General features: G+C 40.0%; 1 protein-coding gene across 1 annotated transcript in view; it reads left to right on the top strand.

Annotated features, from left to right (window-relative positions):
• The first annotated feature begins 2,516 nt into the window (after positions 1-2,516).
• TOMM70 (translocase of outer mitochondrial membrane 70) overlaps positions 2,517-19,965 on the top strand; it is a 34,181-nt gene continuing 16,732 nt past the window's right edge. The window contains exons 1-5 of the mRNA XM_063448943.1: positions 2,517-2,805; positions 16,833-17,006; positions 17,470-17,596; positions 18,695-18,804; positions 19,524-19,672. Coding sequence (XP_063305013.1) covers positions 2,578-2,805; positions 16,833-17,006; positions 17,470-17,596; positions 18,695-18,804; positions 19,524-19,672 — 788 coding nt within the window. The 5' untranslated portion in view covers positions 2,517-2,577. The remainder of the gene's footprint in view (positions 2,806-16,832; positions 17,007-17,469; positions 17,597-18,694; positions 18,805-19,523; positions 19,673-19,965) is intronic.

Raw genomic sequence — 19,965 nt, 5'->3', positions numbered from 1 at the left:
TGCTCTCAGTCAGTGCTAGGTGTATGTATGGTGTCATGCAGTGCTCTCAGTCAGTGCTAGGTGTATGTATGGTGTCATGCAGTGCTCTCAGTCAGTGCTAGGTGTATGGTGTCATGCAGTGCTCTCAGTCAGTGCTAGGTGTATGGTATCATGCAGTGCACTCAGTCAGTGCTAGGTGTATGTATGGTGTCATGCAGTGCTCTCAGTCAGTGCTAGGTGTATGGTATCATGCAGTGCTCTCAGTCAGTGCTAGGTGCACACATGCAGTGCTCTCAGTCAGTGCTAGGTATATGTATGGTATGCAGTGCTCTCAGTCAGCAGTGCTAGGTGTATGTATGGTGTCATGCAGTGCTCTCAGTCAGTGCTATGTGTATGTATGGTGCCATGCAGTGCTCTCAGTCAGTGCTAGGTGTATGTATGGTGTCATGCAGTGCTCTCAGTCAGTGCTAGGTGTATGTATGGTGTCATGCAGTGCTCTCAGTCAGTGCTAGGTGTATGTATGGTGTCATGCAGTGCTCTCATTCAGTGCTAGGTGTATGTATGGTATCATGCAGTGCTCTCAGTCAGTGCTAGGTGTATGTATGGTATGCAGTGCTCTCAGTCAGTGCTAGGTGCACACATGCAGTGCTCTCAGTCAGTGCTACGTGTATGTATGGTGTCATGCAGTGCTCTCATTCAGTGCTAGGTGTATGTATGGTATCATGCAGTGCTCGCAGTCAGTGCTAGGTGTATGTATGGTATGCAGTGCTCTCAGTCAGTGCTTGGTGTATGTATGGTGTCATGCAGTGCTCTCAGTCAATGCTAGGTGTATGTATGGTATCATGCAGTGCTCTCAGTCAGTGCTAGGTGTATGTATGGTATCATGCAGTGCTCTCAGTCAGTGCTAGGTGTATGTATGGTATCATGCAGTGCTCTCAGTCAGTGCTAGGTGTATGTATGGTATCATGCAGTGCTCTCAGTCAGTGCTAGGTGTATGTATGGTATCATGCAGTGCTCTCAGTCAGTGCTAGGTGTATGTATGGTGTCATGCAGTGCTTTCAGTCAGTGCTAGGTGTATGTATGGTATCATGCAGTGCTCTCAGTCAGTGCTAGGTGTATGGTATCATGCAGTGCTCTCAGTCTGTGCTAGGTGTATGTATTGTGTCATGCAGTGCTCTCAGTCAGTGCTAGGTGTATGTATGGTATCATGCAGTGCTCTCAGTCAGTGCTTGGTGTATGTATGGTGTCATGCAGTGCTCTCAGTCAGTGCTAGGTGTATGTATGGTATCATGCAGTGCTCTCAGTCAGTGCTAGGTGTATGGTATCATGCAGTGCTCTCAGTCAGTGCTAGGTGTATGTATGGTGTTATGCAGTGCTCTCAGTCAGTGCTAGGTGTATGTATGCTATCATGCAGTGCTCTCAGTCAGTGCTAGGTGTATGGTATCATGCAGTTCTCTCTGTCAGTGCTAGGTGTATGTATGGTGTCATGCAGTGCTCTCAGTCAGTGCTAGGTGTATGTATGGTGTCATGCAGTGCTCTCAGTCAGTGCTAGGTGTATGTATGGTGTCATGCAGTGCTCTCAGTCAGTGCTAGGTGTATGTATGCTATCATGCAGTGCTCTCAGTCAGTGCTAGGTGTATGGTATCATGCAGTGCTCTCAGTCTGTGCTAGGTGTATGTATTGTGTCATGCAGTGCTCTCAGTCAGTGCTAGGTGTATGTATGGTATCATGCAGTGCTCTCAGTCAGTGCTTGGTGTATGTATGGTGTCATGCAGTGCTCTCAGTCAGTGCTAGGTGTATGTATGGTGTCATGCAGTGCTCTCAGTCAGTGCTAGGTGTATGTATGGTGTCATGCAGTGCTCTCAGTCAGTGCTAGGTGTATGTATGGTGTCATGCAGTGCTCTCAGTCAGTGCTAGGTGTATGTATGGTATCATGCAGTGCTCTCAGTCAGTGCTAGGTGTATGGTATCATGCAGTGCTCTCAGTCAGTGCTAGGTGTATGTATGGTGTCATGCAGTGCTCTCAGTCAGTGCTAGGTGTATGTATGGTGTCATGCAGTGCTCTCAGTCAGTGCTAGGTGTATGTATGGTGTCATGCAGTGCTCTCAGTCAGTGCTAGGTGTATGTATGGTGTCATGCAGTGCTCTCAGTCAGTGCTAGGTGTATGTATGGTGTCATGCAGTGCTCTCAGTCAGTGCTAGGTGTATGTATGGTGTCATGCAGTGCTCTCAGTCAGTGCTAGGTGTATGTATGGTGTCATGCAGTGCTCTCAGTCAGTGCTAGGTGTATGGTATCATGCAGTGCTCTCAGTCAGTGCTAGGTGTATGTATGGTGTGATGCAGTGCTCTCAGTCAGTGCTAGGTGTATGGTATCATGCAGTGCTCTCAGTCAGTACTAGGTGCACACTTGCTGTGCTCTGTGTGTAAATATGGTGCAGTGCAGTGCCTATTTCTGTCCAGGAGGGGGAGCTCCTGCAATCCAGACAAATCTTGTCTCTCCTCCCGGAAGTCCCCACCTGCCGGCTCCCAGACTGCACCCCGTTTCCGGCGCCCCGCCTCCTGTCTCTCCCCGTGTCCGCAGCCGCAGGGACGGTTTAATCATGGCCGCTTCCAAACCTGTGGAGCCACAAGGCGGGCCTGGGATCCCTCACTGGAAAGTGGCCCTGGCAGTGGGGGCCCCTCTGCTGCTGGGAGCCGGCGCTCTGTATCTGTGGAGCCGGCGCAGCAAGTCCAAGAGAGACGGTCAGAGGAGGACACCCGAGGGCAGGGCCAGCCCGGTGCCAAACAAGAGCAGCCCCAGCCAGGAGCCAGAGCCCCCGCAGGAGCTGGTGAGAGCGGGGACACGGACCGTGGGGTGGGAATGGGGACAGAGTGAGGGGCTGGGAACAGAGTGGGGGGCTGGAGAGGGATACAAAGTGGGGGGCTGTCACTGGGTGAACATGGCTGTCTGACCTCTGTCACCTAGTGATGGTCAGTCTGAGTGCCAGAGGTCAGCAGAGCTGGTCTGAAGGATGGAGAATCCGGATTGTCATGGTGAAGGCACCCAGGGCTGAGTGTTGGGGAGATCATTGCAGAGCCCTGGAGTGCTCAGTGCTGATTGAGCTTAGGCAGGTCGTAAAGGGTGTCTACTCCATCAGAATATCAACCTGATTATTTTTGTAGGATGCTAAATATTTAGGTTATGTCACACAAAAAAAAATTAAATCCAGATTTTTTTTTTTTCTAAGCTGGCTCTTTAGTCTAAAATGTGCAGTTCGCTACAATTCGATGTTTAGTAAATAACCTGCGCAGTGTGTGTTGGAGGAATTGAGTGTGTAGGAGGGTGGGGGGATCTAGATGCCCTGCAGCATTGGTGGCTGCTATCATGCAAATAATGTATAACAGGAGATGTGTTTAGCATTGGATTTGTTCATGAATGAGTACGCAGAGCAAAGGTCGGAGTGCTACCTGCCGTACAATGTGTAGCTGGCATTTGCTGATTGCTTGTGAATGATTAATTTTATCTCCACTAGACTACAGTGTAGAATAGAATACTGCATTTTGGGTAGAACGTTGGTGCAATGTGTTTATGGCAGATTGTTTACTAAGATTCTACTGTGAAAGATTGAAGGTTGTATAGTGGTCAGTACAGTAAATGGTGCATGGTACAACACGAATTGTTACCAAACAGCAAGTTATCTTTGATATTTATATTGTTTGTTTTATGTCGAGTCCCAGTTTTCAAAATTTACTTTACAGCAGGTGATCTTAAAGTACTGCAGGCTGCCCCATCCTTGGAGGTGGAATGTGTACAGTGAGTTATATGAATGAATGCTTTTGGCTCCTCAGTTGAAAATTAAGTCCTATTGTATTATATCTCCTGTCATTAGTCATAATCACATATCCTCATTTCGTGGTATATATTGGGAAGTGCCACTGGTCCCTGCCTCTCATAATCATATTCAGTTGTAGTGCTTTACATGAATACCAGCTGTTTCCCTATCTGTTTGGACTGTGCAATTCATTGCCAATCATAATGGCATTATGGCAACTGTGATAAGTAATCAGCTTGATCAGTTCCATCTAAATGGCAAATAAATAAAAATAAAAATCAGAATTTAAAAGAATTATCCAGCCTCCTTTTTATTTAAATCAAATCACGTTGTGATCCTACATGTGGCAATGTTCTGATCCTATTTCACAGACTTTGAGTTTTAAAGTGCTAATAAGTGGTAGTGAATGTGTCAGGGAAATAGTGGTGGCAAGTCCTGTCTAGTAAACTGTAGTTGCTTAGTAACACAAGATTTGTAAACACGTGTTTTTTACAATATAACGTAAACCTTAAGACATTGTAGTTTTGTTAGAAAGTTGTCACTTTTACTACTGTTTGTATTGCACAATCTGTGGTTTTATAAACATGCCTATGTTTGGGTAAAATGTTCTTGTGGGTGCAGTATTTTTATTTGGTCAGAGATGGATTTTATTATAAGACATTGATGCTCTTAATATGCCCGTATCTTTGTTTTACCTTCAATAACTATAAAACGTGTAATGTGCTATATCTTGTACGAGTAATCTAAAAGGGACACTATAGTCACCAGAAACACTAAAGCTAAATATCTAGTCCAGCACAATAGTAATAGGAATATATGCATGCATTACATCTCAATGCCAACTCTACATACACAAGTACACCACTGCATTCAAATAGCAACAGTACATACAAACCTACAACTGCATTCAAATGCCAACCGTACACACAAAACTTGCTTAAATTTGTCACCAGGTATTTTTGTTCTAATGCATTAAGTATTTATTCATTAAAAAAAAAATTACTATAAGGCAGGGCTTGACAAAATTGCTTTGAAACTAGATGCCAGGTAAAAAAAAAAAAAAGTCAGGAGACAGTTCTTTTTGTTTGGTTTTTTTCCAGTGACAAAAATACAATTTTCAAAGGAATACTATAGTCACAAGAGCCACTACAGCTTGATGGCTTTTCAATGTAAACACTGCCTCTTCAGAAAACAATCGGTGTGTTTACATTGATGCCTAGTAACACCTCTAGTGGTAGTCCTTTAAACTGCCACTAAAGTGTTTCATATCTTCATGGAGGTGCTGAATGTTCCTCAAAGACATGCATTGCTTTAATGCATCTCTCTGAAGGCGATGCTGATTAGTGCAGCATTTTGCCACGCATGCTCAAGAGCTCCTAATGCTTTCCTATAGGAAACCTTTGGATTGGCTGAGATCATCAAGATTGATAATCTCCGCTATGGAGGCTGGCCATCTGCCATAAGACAGGCACAGCGTGGGGGGGGGGGGGGGGGGAGGGAGGAGTGAGTAAAAACGCAATTTCCCATGTAATCAAAGTGGGGCCTGGTTACCTAAACATACACATTCACTAACAGACATCTGCACTGATACACATGCATACACACTTCTAGACAGACACAACAATCTCACTAAGTTCCCCTCACTTCCTCCCGGCACACGGGCAGACAGAGAGCTGCACGGGGATGGAGGAGGGAATGGACTAATCAATCCTAGACACAAAGATTAAATTCTTAGTCGACTTGTAGCCTGGGATATGTCGAGCCCTGCTATAAGGTAGGTAATTAATTATCTTGTTTTTTTAATACGGCCCTCGGATTACCTAAGGTAGGACAGCCCTGCTTTAAACTATATTGTGCAAATCATGTTTGTTTGTTTTTTGTTTTTTTTTTTAATCATGGTTGTTCACTAAATGGTGAAATGTCAGGAATTCACATTTTAGGGTAAAATATCCAAATATGAAATATTCTCCAACTTGCCTCCGTTTTCAGTTGAGCTGGTTTGGCCTAAATCTGAAATGTAAAATTCACTTTGTGTAACTAACGATGTTGTGATAACCATGAATGACTACATTTCCTAACAAAGAGATGCTGAATGGCCTGTCTCATTAGAAGTTAGATTATTTGCTATACATTTCCATTACAATGAATTTACCCTGGAAATTGAGTATTTTGTTTTAAATAATATAGATTCTTCATGGTTGTTGACATGGCTTACAGTTTATTTGAAGATTTGTAAATTAAATGTAGTTTAGACAAGAAATACACCCAGCTCAAGGACATTCCTGATAAACTATCATAACAAAAATGAAAGTCTGGTCTCACCTTTGAGTCTCACATCCAGTTTGTTGCCAAGTCCTGTAGGTTCCAACTCAAAAACATAGCCCGCATCCGCCCCTTTCTTACGCAAGATGCTACCAAGGAGCTTGTCCATGCTCTAGTAATTTCCCGCATGGATTACTGTAACCCTCTCCTGATTGGTCTCCCCAAAAGCCGTACTGCCCCGCTACAGTCTGTAATGAATGCTGCAGCTAGACTGATTTTCCTATCCAGTCGGTCCTCTCACACCTCGCCCCTCTGCCAGTCCTTACATTGGCTCCCTGTATCCTATAGGAGTCAATTCAAAGTGCTAACCCATACATTTAAAGCACTGAACAATTCCAGCCCCTCTTATATCTCTTCACTGATCCAGAGGTATGCCCCTCCTCGTACCCTCCGCTCTGCCCGCGACCACCTCCTGACCGCTGCTTGCACCCGTACGGCCAACTCACGCTTGCAGGACTTCTCACGGGCGGCTCCTCTCCTATGGAATAACTTGCCTACTGCCATCAGACTCTCCCCTAGTCTTCAATCATTTAAGAAGGGCCTTAAATCCCATCTCTTCAGGAAAGCGTATGGCCTCCCAGAGTAATCTCTCCCTTACATACCTGTCCCTATGGGATAGTGCTTTGCTCTCTCCTCCAGCTCTGCTTCACTCCTACTTGATATTTCCTATCCTAATGTTTCTAATACCCCACTTCCTATAGACTGTAAGCTCATTTGAGCAGGGTCCTCTTCAACCTATTATTCCTGTAAGTTTTCTTGTAATTGTCTTATTTATTGTTACATCCCCCCCCTCTCAAAATATTGTAAAGCGCTACGGAATCTGTTGGCGCTATATAAATGGCAATAATAATAATAATAATAATAATATTCAAAAGATATCCGTGCTTTCTGTGGTATTATTATTATTATATTCACCATTTATATAGCGCCAACAGATTCCGTAGTGCTTTACAGTATTATTAAGGGGGGGGGAATTTAACTGTAAATAGCACAATTACAAGAAAACTTACAGGAACGATAGGTTGAAGAGGACCCTGCTGAAACGAGCTTACATTCTATAGGAGGAGCCAATCAAAGCAACGCATGGAACTTAAAGTGAAAGCAACCCTGATGGTGCTTAACCCCTTAAGGACGCATGACGGAAATTTTCCGTCATGCTGGTCCTACCCTTAAGGACGCATGACGGAATATTTCCGTCATGCAGTATTTTTCCAGCAGGGTCTATTACCTTGCTGGTAACTATGAACCCCAGGTATCATTTGATTCCTGGGGCTCCCCTCTCTCACCTGGGGCCAGAATTAGTGTCCCCAGACTGACTGATGCTCTGTTTGCAGAGCTCAAAGTGAGCGCTGCAAACAAGCATTTAAATGGGGATTTAAATCCCCACTATTACAATTTGGTGTGATCAGGGTTAAATCCCTGCTAACACAAGGGAGTTCCAGGTATCAATGGAAACCTGGGGCTCCCCTCTATCAGCTGGGGACATTTTTAGTGACCCCAGCCTTTTTGATGAGTTACATGCAGTGCTGGAAGTCAGCGCGGCATGTATCTGCTTAAATAGGCTTTAAATGCCTATATCTAGATTGTGGTGTAAGCAGGGTTAAATCCCTGCTCACACCAGGAAACCCAGGTATCATTAGAAACCTGGGTCTCCCCTCTGTCAGTTGGGGTCATTTTTAATGTCCACAGACTGACAGCTGAGCTGCATGCAGAGCTCAAAGTGAGATCGGCATGCAGCTGTTTAAATGGGGATTTAAATCCCCATAGAGCACAATGCAGTGTGAGCAGGGTTAAATCCCTGCTCACACTAGGAAACCCAGGTATCATTAGAAACCTGGGTGTCCCCTCTGTCAGCTGGGGCCATTTTTAGTGGCCCCAGGTTTTTTGATGAGCTGCATGCAGAGCTCAAAGTGAGGTCGGCAAGCAGCTATTTTAATGGGGATTTAAATCCCCATAGACAGCAATGTAGTGTGAGCAGGGTTAAATCCCTGCTCACACTAGGAAACCCAGGTATCATTAGAAACCTGGGGGTCCCCTCTGTCAGCTGGGGCCATTTTTAGTGGCCCCAGGTATTTTGATGAGCTGCATGCAGAGCTCAAAGTGAGATCGGCAAGCAGCTCTTTAAATGGGGATTTAAATCCCCATAGAGCACAATGCAGTGTGACCAGGGTTAAATCCCTGCTCACACTAGGAAACCCAGGTATCATTAGAAACCTGGGTGTCCCCTCTGTCAGCTGGGGCCATTTTTAGTGGCCCCAGGTTTTTTGATGAGCTGCATGCAGAGCTCAAAGTGAGGTCGGCAATCAGCTATTTTAATGGGGGATTTAAATCCCCATAGACAGCAATGTAGTGTGAGCAGGGTTAAATCCCTGCTCACACTAGGAAACCCAGGTATCATTAGAAACCTGGGGGTCCCCTCTGTCAGCTGGGGCCATTTTTAGTGGCCCCAGGTTTTTTGATGAGCTGCATGCAGAGCTCAAAGTGAGGTCGGCAAGCAGCTCTTTAAATGGGGATTTAAATCCCCATAGACAGCAATGTAGTGTGAGCAGGGTTAAATCCCTGCTCACACTAGGAAACCCAGGTATCATTAGAAACCTGGGGGTCCCCTGTGTCAGTTGGGGCCATTTTTAGTGGCCCCAGACTTTTTGATGAGCTGCATGCAGTGCTGAAAGTTAGCACTGCATGTAGCCATTTAAATCCACAAAGAACACTGCAGCTGAGCGATCAAGCTCAGCTACAGTCATTCTCTCAAGTGATCTGGTGCTTGGGAGACCCCCAGGGTCTGAACAAACCCTGGAGGATCACCCTCTATGCCCAAATGCCATTCTGATCAGTGCTGGGCATTTTTAGTTGCCCAGCACAGATCGCATTGCATTGGGAATAATGTCTTCAATGTAAGAGATGGGAGACTGCAATACTGAAAATAGCCAGTAGATTGCAGCAACATACCACTGTGTTTTAGTTTAAAATCCCTTTACTAATATCAGCACTGATATTAGTAGAGGGAAACCTTTGGGATTAAGATTAAATTAAGGATTACAATTAAGGATTATTATTCGGTTTAGCATAAGTACTAGATTTATTATCAGTTTTATTACTGGGTTTATTATTAAGTTTATGTTTGAGATTAGGTTTATAATTAATTGTAGTATTGGTATTATGTTTCAGATTAGGATTCAGATTATGGTTCAGATTAGGATTAGGGTCAGCACGGGCATCCCTTGCTGAATATAGCAAGGGAATTCCTCGGCTGACACCAGCAGGGGGAATCATTTTAACACTATTGCTAAAGGTAGGATTGAGATTTGGATTAAGGTTATAATTAGGGTTACACATGGGATTACGTTATGGGTTAGGATTGTGGTAATGGTTTATTATTAGATTGAGGGTTAGATTTAGGATTAGGATTTGGTTAGGAATTAGGGCTTGGTTTGGGATTAGAGATTTAGATTAATATTAAGATCGCTACTTTCCAAAGATATGGGGTATGCATATGGGGTATGCATATGGGGTATATTTGTACTGAGAAGATGTTGCTGAGTACAGCTAAGATAATTTTATGACAGTGGGAAACAGGATATTTAAAAAATAATCATCAGAAATACTATGTGTATGTAAAAATGTTAAAATAAAAATGAATACCACAAACTTTGAAACAAAATGGTAACAAAATGTCACTTCAATAAAGCTTATAATATTTTATATGAGGGTCCCCATGTTGTCCACTTTTGTAAATGGTATGCATTGGTGGCGTTATTTAAATATATGAGCGACTAAAATGCCCCAAAATGAAACAATGACCATTCGTCAATTTGTCATTTAAAAAAAACTGTAATGGGCCGGGTATGATTTTAGCCCTGTATTTTTTCACAAAAACCTGGCTAAGGTGTACAAAGGGGGTAATTTTGTACTCAGGAAATATAGCTGAGAATAATTTTGTGATTTAATTTACAGTAACATATATCAAGTTTCCAAAATTAACTACTAAAATACAAGTGTGTATAAAAATGCAAAAATAAAACAATATGATAACATTTGAAAGTAATTGGTGCTAACATAACTGTATAATAAAGCTCAAAATATACCATATGACATAGCCCGTGGTGTCTACTTTCACAAATGGTATGCATTTATGGAGTAATTTTAACTGTCAAACTGCTACAATGCCCTAAAATGTGATATAGACACACCAAATCCATTTATCAAAATTCTAATTGTAAAAACTGTAATGGTCAGGACTCTAAGGCACTGTAGCTTCACAGGATAGTGTCAAAGACATACATTGGGGGTATTGTTTTATTCAGAAGAGTTTGCTGAGCATAATTATGGGGTTTTGATCACAGTGGCACATACCAGACTTGAAAAATGACCCCCAAAAATGTAATGTGTATGTAAAAAATGCAAAAAAAATATTTTACCACAAAGTTTGACATAAACTGGTGAAAAAATGGCATCACGCTAAGGCACAATATATACCATATGAGATACACTGTAGTGTCTACTTTCACCAATGGTAGGTCATTGAGGGATAAATTCAACAGTTAAACTGCTACAATGCCCCAAAATGAGACTTGCTCCATCAAATTCATCTATCAAAATTATCACTGTGAAAACTGAAATGGTCAGGTCTCTTTTATGGCACTATAACTTCACAGGATAGTGTCAAGGACATAGATTGGGGGTATCATTTTACTCTGTTGATATGGCTGAAAACAATATGGGGTTTTCTACAGCAGTAGTATATATCAACTTAATGAAATACACATTAAAAATCCTTGTTTTATGTGTGTATGTTAGAAATCTGAAAAAAAAACACAATTTTACTACACGATTTAGCAGAGATTGGCAGCGAAATGGCTACGTAAAAAGTGTCAGAATACCCTTTGGTAAATAGCCTGTGATGTGTGCTTTATATAAATATATACTTTTGTGCAGCAATTTTGCTTTCTGTGATGGCTATTAAGCTTACAAGACAAACATGCCAAATTCTAAAATTGCTCCACATTAAAAAAAGTTTTTACTCCTTGTATTTTGTGACCTGTAACTTTCAAAATAAGCTGAAATCCTAGACATATTATGTACTCTGAAAATCAGAACAACTAATTGAATATTTTTAAAATTACTTTCCTTAAGCTACACTTATTATACACACGTTATTATTGCCTAAACTGTGAAAAAAAACAATTTATTTCATTTTTTTTCATTTTTTTGATTTTTTTAATAATAAATAAGAATTTATATATGTATATGTCACATCAGATTAAAGCCCTTTTTGTCCTTTAAAAAACGATATATAACATGTGTTGGTGTAATAAATAAGAAAAATGCAAACATAGGTTGAACACAAACAGCAAAAAATGCTTGTGTCCTTAAGGGTAAGTCCAGTTTTTGAAGCTGCGTCCTTAAGGGGTTAATGGAGAATTATGACTTTATTATTTTGTTTACCTTTACATGCACCTTTAAATGTTGTGAAACAGTTTTACTGTATCTTTTTGTTTTGCCTCTTGCATTGACAGTTTACAAGATTTAGGACAGGAAGTGCATCGTAGGGTCTGCAATATTACAAAAAATTTGGAAGGTGCTCTGGCCAGTTAATAATAAAAAAATTATACTATTTACTTTACGGTTTAGAGGAAACTCTGGGGTTGTCTTTTTAACTGTAAAATAAATAACCACCATAGCAGGTTATAGTGGTTATGTTGCCAAAAGTCTGTCTGCGCTGTTTCTTAGTAATTTGTCAAACTGTTAGCAAATGGCCTGACACTGTGTCAGGAGAAGCCGGTCCGTCAGGTTTGAGTTGATCTGGTAGAGCGGAAGTACTTCCATATTATCATACACATACGAGCTATGTGCTAGGTTTAAACAGGTTTGATTGGCTTAATGTGCACAGCATTTGCATGGTAGCTTCTTTTTAATTAAAAAGTCTGTTTATATGTTTCTGCTGCAATGTTATAATCAATTTCCACCTTCTTATTTGCATAATGTCTGCAGAGATGCATCTGATTTCAACATGCCAACTTCAAAATAAAATTAGATAAACTTTTCTTTTTACTTTATTAGCAAATTGTAGACAAGCACTTTCAAGTAACAAAATAGACTTTGTTTTAAACCAAAGATATGTAGAGTCCTACTCGACTACAAAATACTTATTTTCATAATTATTAAATGTAAAATTAAAGGGACACTATAGTCACCCGAACACCTACAGCTTAATGTAGTTGTTCTGGTGAGTATAGTCAGCCCCTGCGGGCTTTTTGCTGTAAACATTGCCTTTTCAGCGAGAAGCATTCAAATTGAAATTGAATTTTTAAACAGTATGATGTACTTACATAGCGCTAGGAAATCAAATACATGTTTTTAACGCTATATTGTCCTAATCCAGTGCTCGACAAATCCCAGGTCGCCATGGTAACTAGAACTTTTGTCCTAGTGCCTGGGTGTTTGTCAGCCCTTCAGCAGAGGGGGCGGCCGAGGGAGCATGCAGCCAGCTGAAGGAAAATGGAGGTGGCGAAAGAGACGTAATATTCCTGCAGTCCTTGCTCTGCCCCCCCCCCCACACTCCCTCTGTGTTTTTATTTAACTTTTTCCAAACACTACGTCGGTCCCGTCTCCATGGCAGAGTTCAATCTTGATACTCTCAGCCAAGCCAATGCTTTCCCATAAGAAAGCATTAGGAGGATGTTGCGCATTTGTGTCAAAATGCCCTGCTGTTCCAATCAGCATATCCTCATAGAGATGCAATGAATCAGTGCATCTCAATGGGGAACATTCAGTGACTGTTACTAGGCAGGAATGTAAACACTGTCTTTTTACCGAAAAGCCTACAGGGATATAATTTAGACCCCAGTAAGCTGTAGTAGTTCGGGTGACTGTAGTGTCCATTGATTTGTATTTTTGTCTTGAAAACGAAAATTTGTCAGTTTAAAAAAAATTGGCTCCTAAATTTTTTTTTTTAGCTGGGTTTTTGATTCCGAGCAAATTTGTCAAGCCCTGTCCTAATCTGTATTTAGTTTCAGCCCCCTTGGAAATGGTTTTACTTTCTTTCCAACTCCAAGACACTCAATATTGCTGCCTGCCCTCATCCTGGAGACAGCAGTTCCATGATGATCATCCAATCCAATGCTCCTCATAGTGAAGCATTAGGTATGAGATGTACATGCACCCAATCATATTATGATATGCTTCTTGTTGGAAAGCACAGAATCTAATGTTTCCCTGTGATCTGTAGTTAATGATGTTTGAGCATCACATGAACAAGTGAAACTCAGTTGTTATAGAACAAGTACCTCTGAAGGCTTGTTTAACCGTTCAGTCAAAACATTGCCGTGTCTATGGACATTTTTAGTTTGTAGGTAACTGCACCCTATAATGTTAGGTATCCATAACTAGATTGCTAATGCTTTATCAAAATACCACATAAAGTTGAGGCTTTGACAGTTTAGGGCTCTTAACCTCTTAAGCCCAGCTTTTAGTAATACTTTAGATTGTATTACACTATTACAACATATGGCACAGCTTGTATTCTTTTGTTTACGAAGTCTATTGTTGCTTATCCTACATAGTGCTATGCAAATAATTTGCCTTTAAGGACTTATTAAAGGTGTTGATCATTACTGGGTCTTGTACGGTAAAGAAAAATGGGCACACCTTTTATTTAATTTTTCCTAAAAACGGAATACTGTTGAATTAAAATACAGCCACTGTCAATCTTCCTGTGGAGTTTGACTTATTTAGGAATCTCTGCACCAATTTGGCAAGCAGGGTAAGAGTCTCTAATTGTTTTCTGAAAAACATTTATACATTGAGCTATCTAAATTGCAAACTGATAAGTATTGGCTGAGATTTAAGCATACTTTTGGTTATTGGTTATTTTGTTCAAAGAGGACTATACTCCAAACACCAGCTGATAACTCTCAGCCAATGAGTTAAGCCCTGCTGAGGAACATCCGGCTCTCTGGAGATGGTAGTGAAGGCAGGCAGTGGTGCCTGGCATACATCATGTAACAAGTCCTAGTGTTAAACGGTTCTGGTAGGAAGAAAGTTCAAGAATTGTATTGCAAATTAGTAAGTGCATCTACCACTCCTAGATTCTGCACTCCATCTGGTTAGGCAATGCTATATAATTCTCTGCAGCACCTCTTCCTACGTTTAGAATTTACAGACTCAGTCCAGCAGATATGGAACTTCTTACAAAATTCTTAGGAATGATGTGATATAAACATTTCTTACTCATCAAGTATGCTCTGTTGTCTAATCAGTCCTCAAGTAATGAAATGAAAAATGTTAAACTGAGAAGGGAGCTTCTAGGCACCATAACAACTTTACGGAGATGAAGTTATGGTGCTTGGAGTGTTCCTTTCACTATGATTCCCAAGACCTTTACCTAGATTCTAGTGGTCCTTGCAGCTGCCCTTGGGCAACAAGGAGTAATGATAGTCCCTATCTATAAGACTCTCATTGAGATGTCTTCTAGGGAGCAACTGTTAAAGGATCTTCAATGCATAAACAACTTTCTCTATTTTCATCAGTGGTTTCTGAATCTGGAAATTTCCCAGCTTTGGGTTTAAGCAATAATGTTTTTGTTTTTTTGTTTATTTTAAACCACCTGGTTTTGTTTTTTCTCTTTGACTAAAATGCTGAATAATCCAGGTCCCCTGTTTTTGACCTTTAGATAATTATTTATTTGATATGGTTCAGGTTAAGAAAGTTTGTCCAACTTGATGCATAAAGGTCTCTGACTAAATAAAGAACATTATCTGTTTTGAAGGGATGTTCTGTTTCTTAGGAATTAGGGTAGCCTTAATTATGATCATAATGTGTAAGCAATGCTTGTACTCTCTAAAAGGGGAAATGACTGCCAAATGGCTTCTCTGATCGATCGCATCAACCATTTGTGTGTTCTTAAAACCAGCGCATCTGATTTTATTAATTATATATTTTCTCAGTTCAATCATTAATGGATTTAAGTGATACATGAAATTGCTGCGGAACTGTTTGTGTGCCTACCACTATCTGTGTCCTAAGATAAAACTAATTTAAATTCAGTAATCTAATGTAGAAGTGTAATTCAATTCCTAGTGCTAAATGAACACAGGACTAATTTTGGATAGAGCAAGCTATAATGGCAATATTGTGTATCTTCACTCTGGGGTTCCCTAAATAACCTATTCCAGTATGGCATAATGTGCTTATTCAGCAGTTGGCAATCTGTCCCTTAATCTCTAACTGAATTAGACATCTGGTTTTATGTATATATAATTTTAACAGTAATAGAACCTATTATATAATTCTTCTATTTGACAGGTTCTAGTAAATGTTTATAAAGGAACACTGCATGCATAATAACTAGTGCTTTTGTGTCATTTTACCTGTTAAAATGATTTTGAAGTTTTACTTAAATCAAATGTTGTCAAAGTGTAGACAGAAAAACTACACTGCAGGTGTCATGCCAAAGCATGAGTTGGCATTTGATATATGTTATGAGTTGTTTTTTTACATGTAGGGATAACAATCTATTGTAGGTTTTGATCTAACACCTGGCCTAAGCCATAAAACATCTAGATAACAATCACCATAGCTGGACATAGGATGTCATAAAAGGTATTGGTGCATATGGTACTTTGGGTTACTCAAAGGACAACATAATTTAAGGAAATATGGAGTGGGCAATAAATGGTCAGGCGAAACCCCTCTGATCCACCCAGGGTTTTGCCCACTTAGAAACAACTAGTTTTAAGGTGTGTATTGAGGATTGTTGGACTATCCTGGGAGAGATTTTCTTTTTAACAACTACTTGGAGAACTTTATCATTGAAATCTCCCACAAGAATTATATATAAGCCGTAAATATATTAAAGGATCTCTTGTGTTTTCTCCTATTTTATTTTGTGGACTGTTTTGCAATTTATCTCTGTTTTTGTATGTAATTTATTTCTGTATTTTTGTACCCAGCACTGAAAATCCTTTTTGTCAGGTTAAATGTTAATTTAAAGGACCACTATAGGCACCCAGACCACTTCAGCTCAATGAAGTGGTCTGGGTGCCAGGTCCCCCCTAGTTTTAATCCTGCAGCTGAAAACATAGTTTCAGATAAACTGCTGTTTACACTGTCTCCCTAGAGGCTGATATTGGAACAACCTTGCTATCTGAGTGGCTAGTGAGGGGCCGAGTTCTGTGCGCTGGGAGAACCCTGTTTTTTTTTTTTAAAATGATTTGTCAGTAAACTTATCTTGGCACACCGAATTCTTGCTCCATAACCGCTTCAGAAAGATTGTAAAGAACTACAGAATGTGTTGGTGTTTTATAAATGGTAAGCTCTATTGGTTGCGATGCTTGGGGTGTCGCTTATTTATAATTTGATATCGGAAGGTTTTAAATTAGTTCTGTGTTTCAACATGTGTGACTCGAGTTAATTTGCGTACAATGCCTTGTAGTGCATGAAAGAAAACACTCATCCCTAAAATGTAATATCAAAGCAGTAATACTAACAAAAACATAATTATATATTTTATATCTCCTTTAAAAGTATAGTTTGTAAAGGAGGGTTTGCTGAGTTTAAAGCCACATGCTACTTGTGTATGATTGCTTTTATTGTTAAAATACATAAAAGGTGTCATGACAGAACAAGGTTCCTTTCTCAGGATATTTAGCCATCTATCGGGCTCTTTTATTCCACCGTAAATGTTCTTGTTAATTTGATAACTTTCTTCTTAATATTTTTAGAGTCCCCTGGAAAGAGCACAAGCTGCAAAGAACAAGGGTAACAAATATTTTAAAGCGGGGAAATACGATCAAGCCATCCAGTGTTACACAGAGGCCATTAGCCTTTGCCCTTCTGAGAAGAAAGTGGATTTGTCGACTTTCTATCAGAACAGAGCAGCAGCTTATGAACAGCAAGTAAGTCTTTGCATTTCTGATCACTAGTCTGTTTTAGTCTCTTCTTCTGTCAAATGCCTTACAATAATGACAGTTAAAGTGCCACTGCCATGTAAAAATGATTGTCCTTTTTAAGAGAGAGAAATCCTATCTACACTCTTTGCTACCGAATGTACAGGTAAAACTGTATTCTGGCACGTTCTGTTTAAATCATCAAGGCCTTTACATACAAAGAATCAATTAAAATAAAAGGTTTGATTTCTGTGTTAAATATAGAGCTTTGTCAATAGTTTTTTATAATCACAGCTTAATGTGAAGCCACAGAAAATACAGACCGTGGCAGTCTTCATTAAAGTTTGTGTACTTCTCAAATATTAATACTCCTTAAAACAATATAATGACCTGTTCATGTAGTATTGCAGGTGTAATTATTTTCAATGTATTTATATGTATATCCTTTTTGTTCGACAATGTGTATCTGCAGCAAACATGGAAGGAAGTAGTACAAGATTGCACTAAAGCCGTGGAACTTAATCCCAGATATGTTAAAGCTCTTTTTCGACGAGCAAAAGCCCATGAAAGGCTTGACAACAAAAAAGAATGCTTGGAAGGTACGTACTTAGTCTCTAAATTACATTTTATTTCTCTAACATTACTTTAGAGAGTGATAGTGAGAATTGCTAGGAATTCAAGTAAGCTTAAAATGTTACACTAAAATAACCAACTTGGGAAATTCTCCCAATCAATTCTAGTTTCTAATTCTAATAGACAGCCACATAGGGCAGACTTAGAACTGCAATGTTAACATTACAGCACTAGGTGCAAAAGGGACACAGCACCCAGACCACTTCAATGAGCTGACGTGGTCTGGATGCCTACAGTGTACCTTTAAGTTTGAATTTCACTTTGCATCCCAAGCAGTCCACTCTCTTTAGTGAAAAATTCTGAGTAGCATAGCCACAGTTCTTCCTGCGGTTATTTATTACAACTGCAAGATTGCAAGATTTGATGTTCTTTAAAGGGACACTATAACAACTAGAGTTTGTTGTATTTGTTCTGGTGAGTATAATTATTCCCTTCAGGCTTTTTGCAGTAAACACTGTCTTTTCAGAGAAAATGCAGTGTTAATATTACAGCTTAGGAAGAACTACTGGCCACTGTGCAGCACTGACATTCAGTGTCTCCACCCTCTGCACAGGGATGCATTGATTCAATGCGTCTCTATGAGGAGATGCTGATTAGTCAGAGCTGTGTTTGACTTGTGCTGGCTCTGCCCCTGATCTGCCGCCTTGACAGTCTCAGCCAATCCTATGGGAAAGCATTGTGATTGGCTTTGACCACCACTTCTGATGTCAGCCGATCAGGGACAGAACCTGCAGCAGCAGACTGGAATAAAGTTAAAATGTTACTATATTTAGTGGGGAGGGAGGTCTAGATGGAGTTTTTAACACTATAGGGTCGGGAATACATGTTTGTGTTCCTGACGCTGTAATGTTCCTTTAATTAGAAAAACGCTATTTCCTTCTCCACATCCTTTCTTTATTCCAAGTTTCTTCATGTCAAGATGTTTCAAGATGCCAACCCCCAGGAACAGTTGGTTTAAAATATTGTGTGAAAAGCCTCCTAGCCAGTGATGTTATTTTACTGCTTTCAGACTGTATTATTGTATATATGCTCCAGTTATATTTGTTTTTCTTTTGTAATTCTAGATGTCACAGCTGTGTGCATTTTGGAGGGTTTCCAGAACCAGCACAGCATGCTCCTTGCAGATAAAGTTCTTAAGCTACTTGGAAAAGAAAAGGCCAAAGAGAAATACAAGGTATTGTCCAGCACTGAATGAAAACTTTGTTTGTAGTGTTACAATTTGTGTTACTTTTTAGACCAACATCTCCCATAAAGATTTCACATGGAAAGAAAATGTCCATTATGCAGAAGAAAATCAATATACATTTTACACACTGCATCTTTAATGATGCACTCATTGTACAGGATGCGAATTGCTACTGGCTTAAAGCAACACTATTAAGTCACTATAAAATGTAATGGGATTAGAATTTGCCTGTTGTGCATGTTAGTCTTAACAATTTAGACAAACTAATATTGGGTATCTGAGTCCTCTCTAGGATCTGACACAGCAGATGCAAACCAAAAGCAACCAGCATCTAGAAAGTTTAGTTTCTTGGTACATCACTGTTTAAAAATGAAATTGCATTTCTGACCCATAAGATTCTCTAATGAAAGTGTCTGCAGTAGCACTCTTAGTGTTGAGGAAGACCATGCATATATTCCCAAATGTGTCCATCCAGTTCTATGTACAAATACTATTTCCAGACAAAGAATCGCTTCTGCCAGCATTACTGTTGCATTTTGAAGGTTATTTAATACAGAGTGCAACTGTTAAAACCTTCTTAGATGATTTATACCCAGTTCTACTTCTGTGTATTTACTTCTCAAAATAAAACTCAAATGTGTCTGCAATTGTGCCTTCCAGGCTTATAAATTAATACCAACATAATGCATGTTACTCTGCTTTCTTAGAACAGGGAGCCCCTGATGCCTTCGCCTCAGTTCATCAAATCCTATTTCAGCTCCTTCACCGATGACATAATCTCTCAACCCCTGCAGAAAGGAGAAAAGTCTGATGAAGATAAGGACAAGGAGGGAGAGGCATCTGTGGTCAAAGAGAAGTCAGTAAAGGCCCTTTTCCCTCTCCTTATTAACCCTATTATTGCCATTCATCAAACCCATGCTTTGTGTCAGGCAGATTTAATGTGCTTTTTTAAAATTTATTTTTTAATCAAGTTATGGAAAGTCAATGGAATTTTTTTTTTTTTTTACTTTTAATTTCTTTTTTTTTTTTTTTTGTAATTCTTTATTTTTACGAATGGTACAGTCAATGAATACAAGAGTTTGTAATATAGACATTTTGCAGGCTCATGCAAGAGCCGTGTCTCAAGTGTTATAACAGTAGAGTATACAC

This window comes from Pelobates fuscus, chromosome 1 (assembly GCF_036172605.1).
Source record: "Pelobates fuscus isolate aPelFus1 chromosome 1, aPelFus1.pri, whole genome shotgun sequence".
NCBI classification, from domain to species: Eukaryota; Metazoa; Chordata; class Amphibia; order Anura; family Pelobatidae; genus Pelobates; species Pelobates fuscus.
Note: the sequence above shows the minus strand (reverse complement) of the source record. Positions and strands in the feature narration are given on the sequence as shown.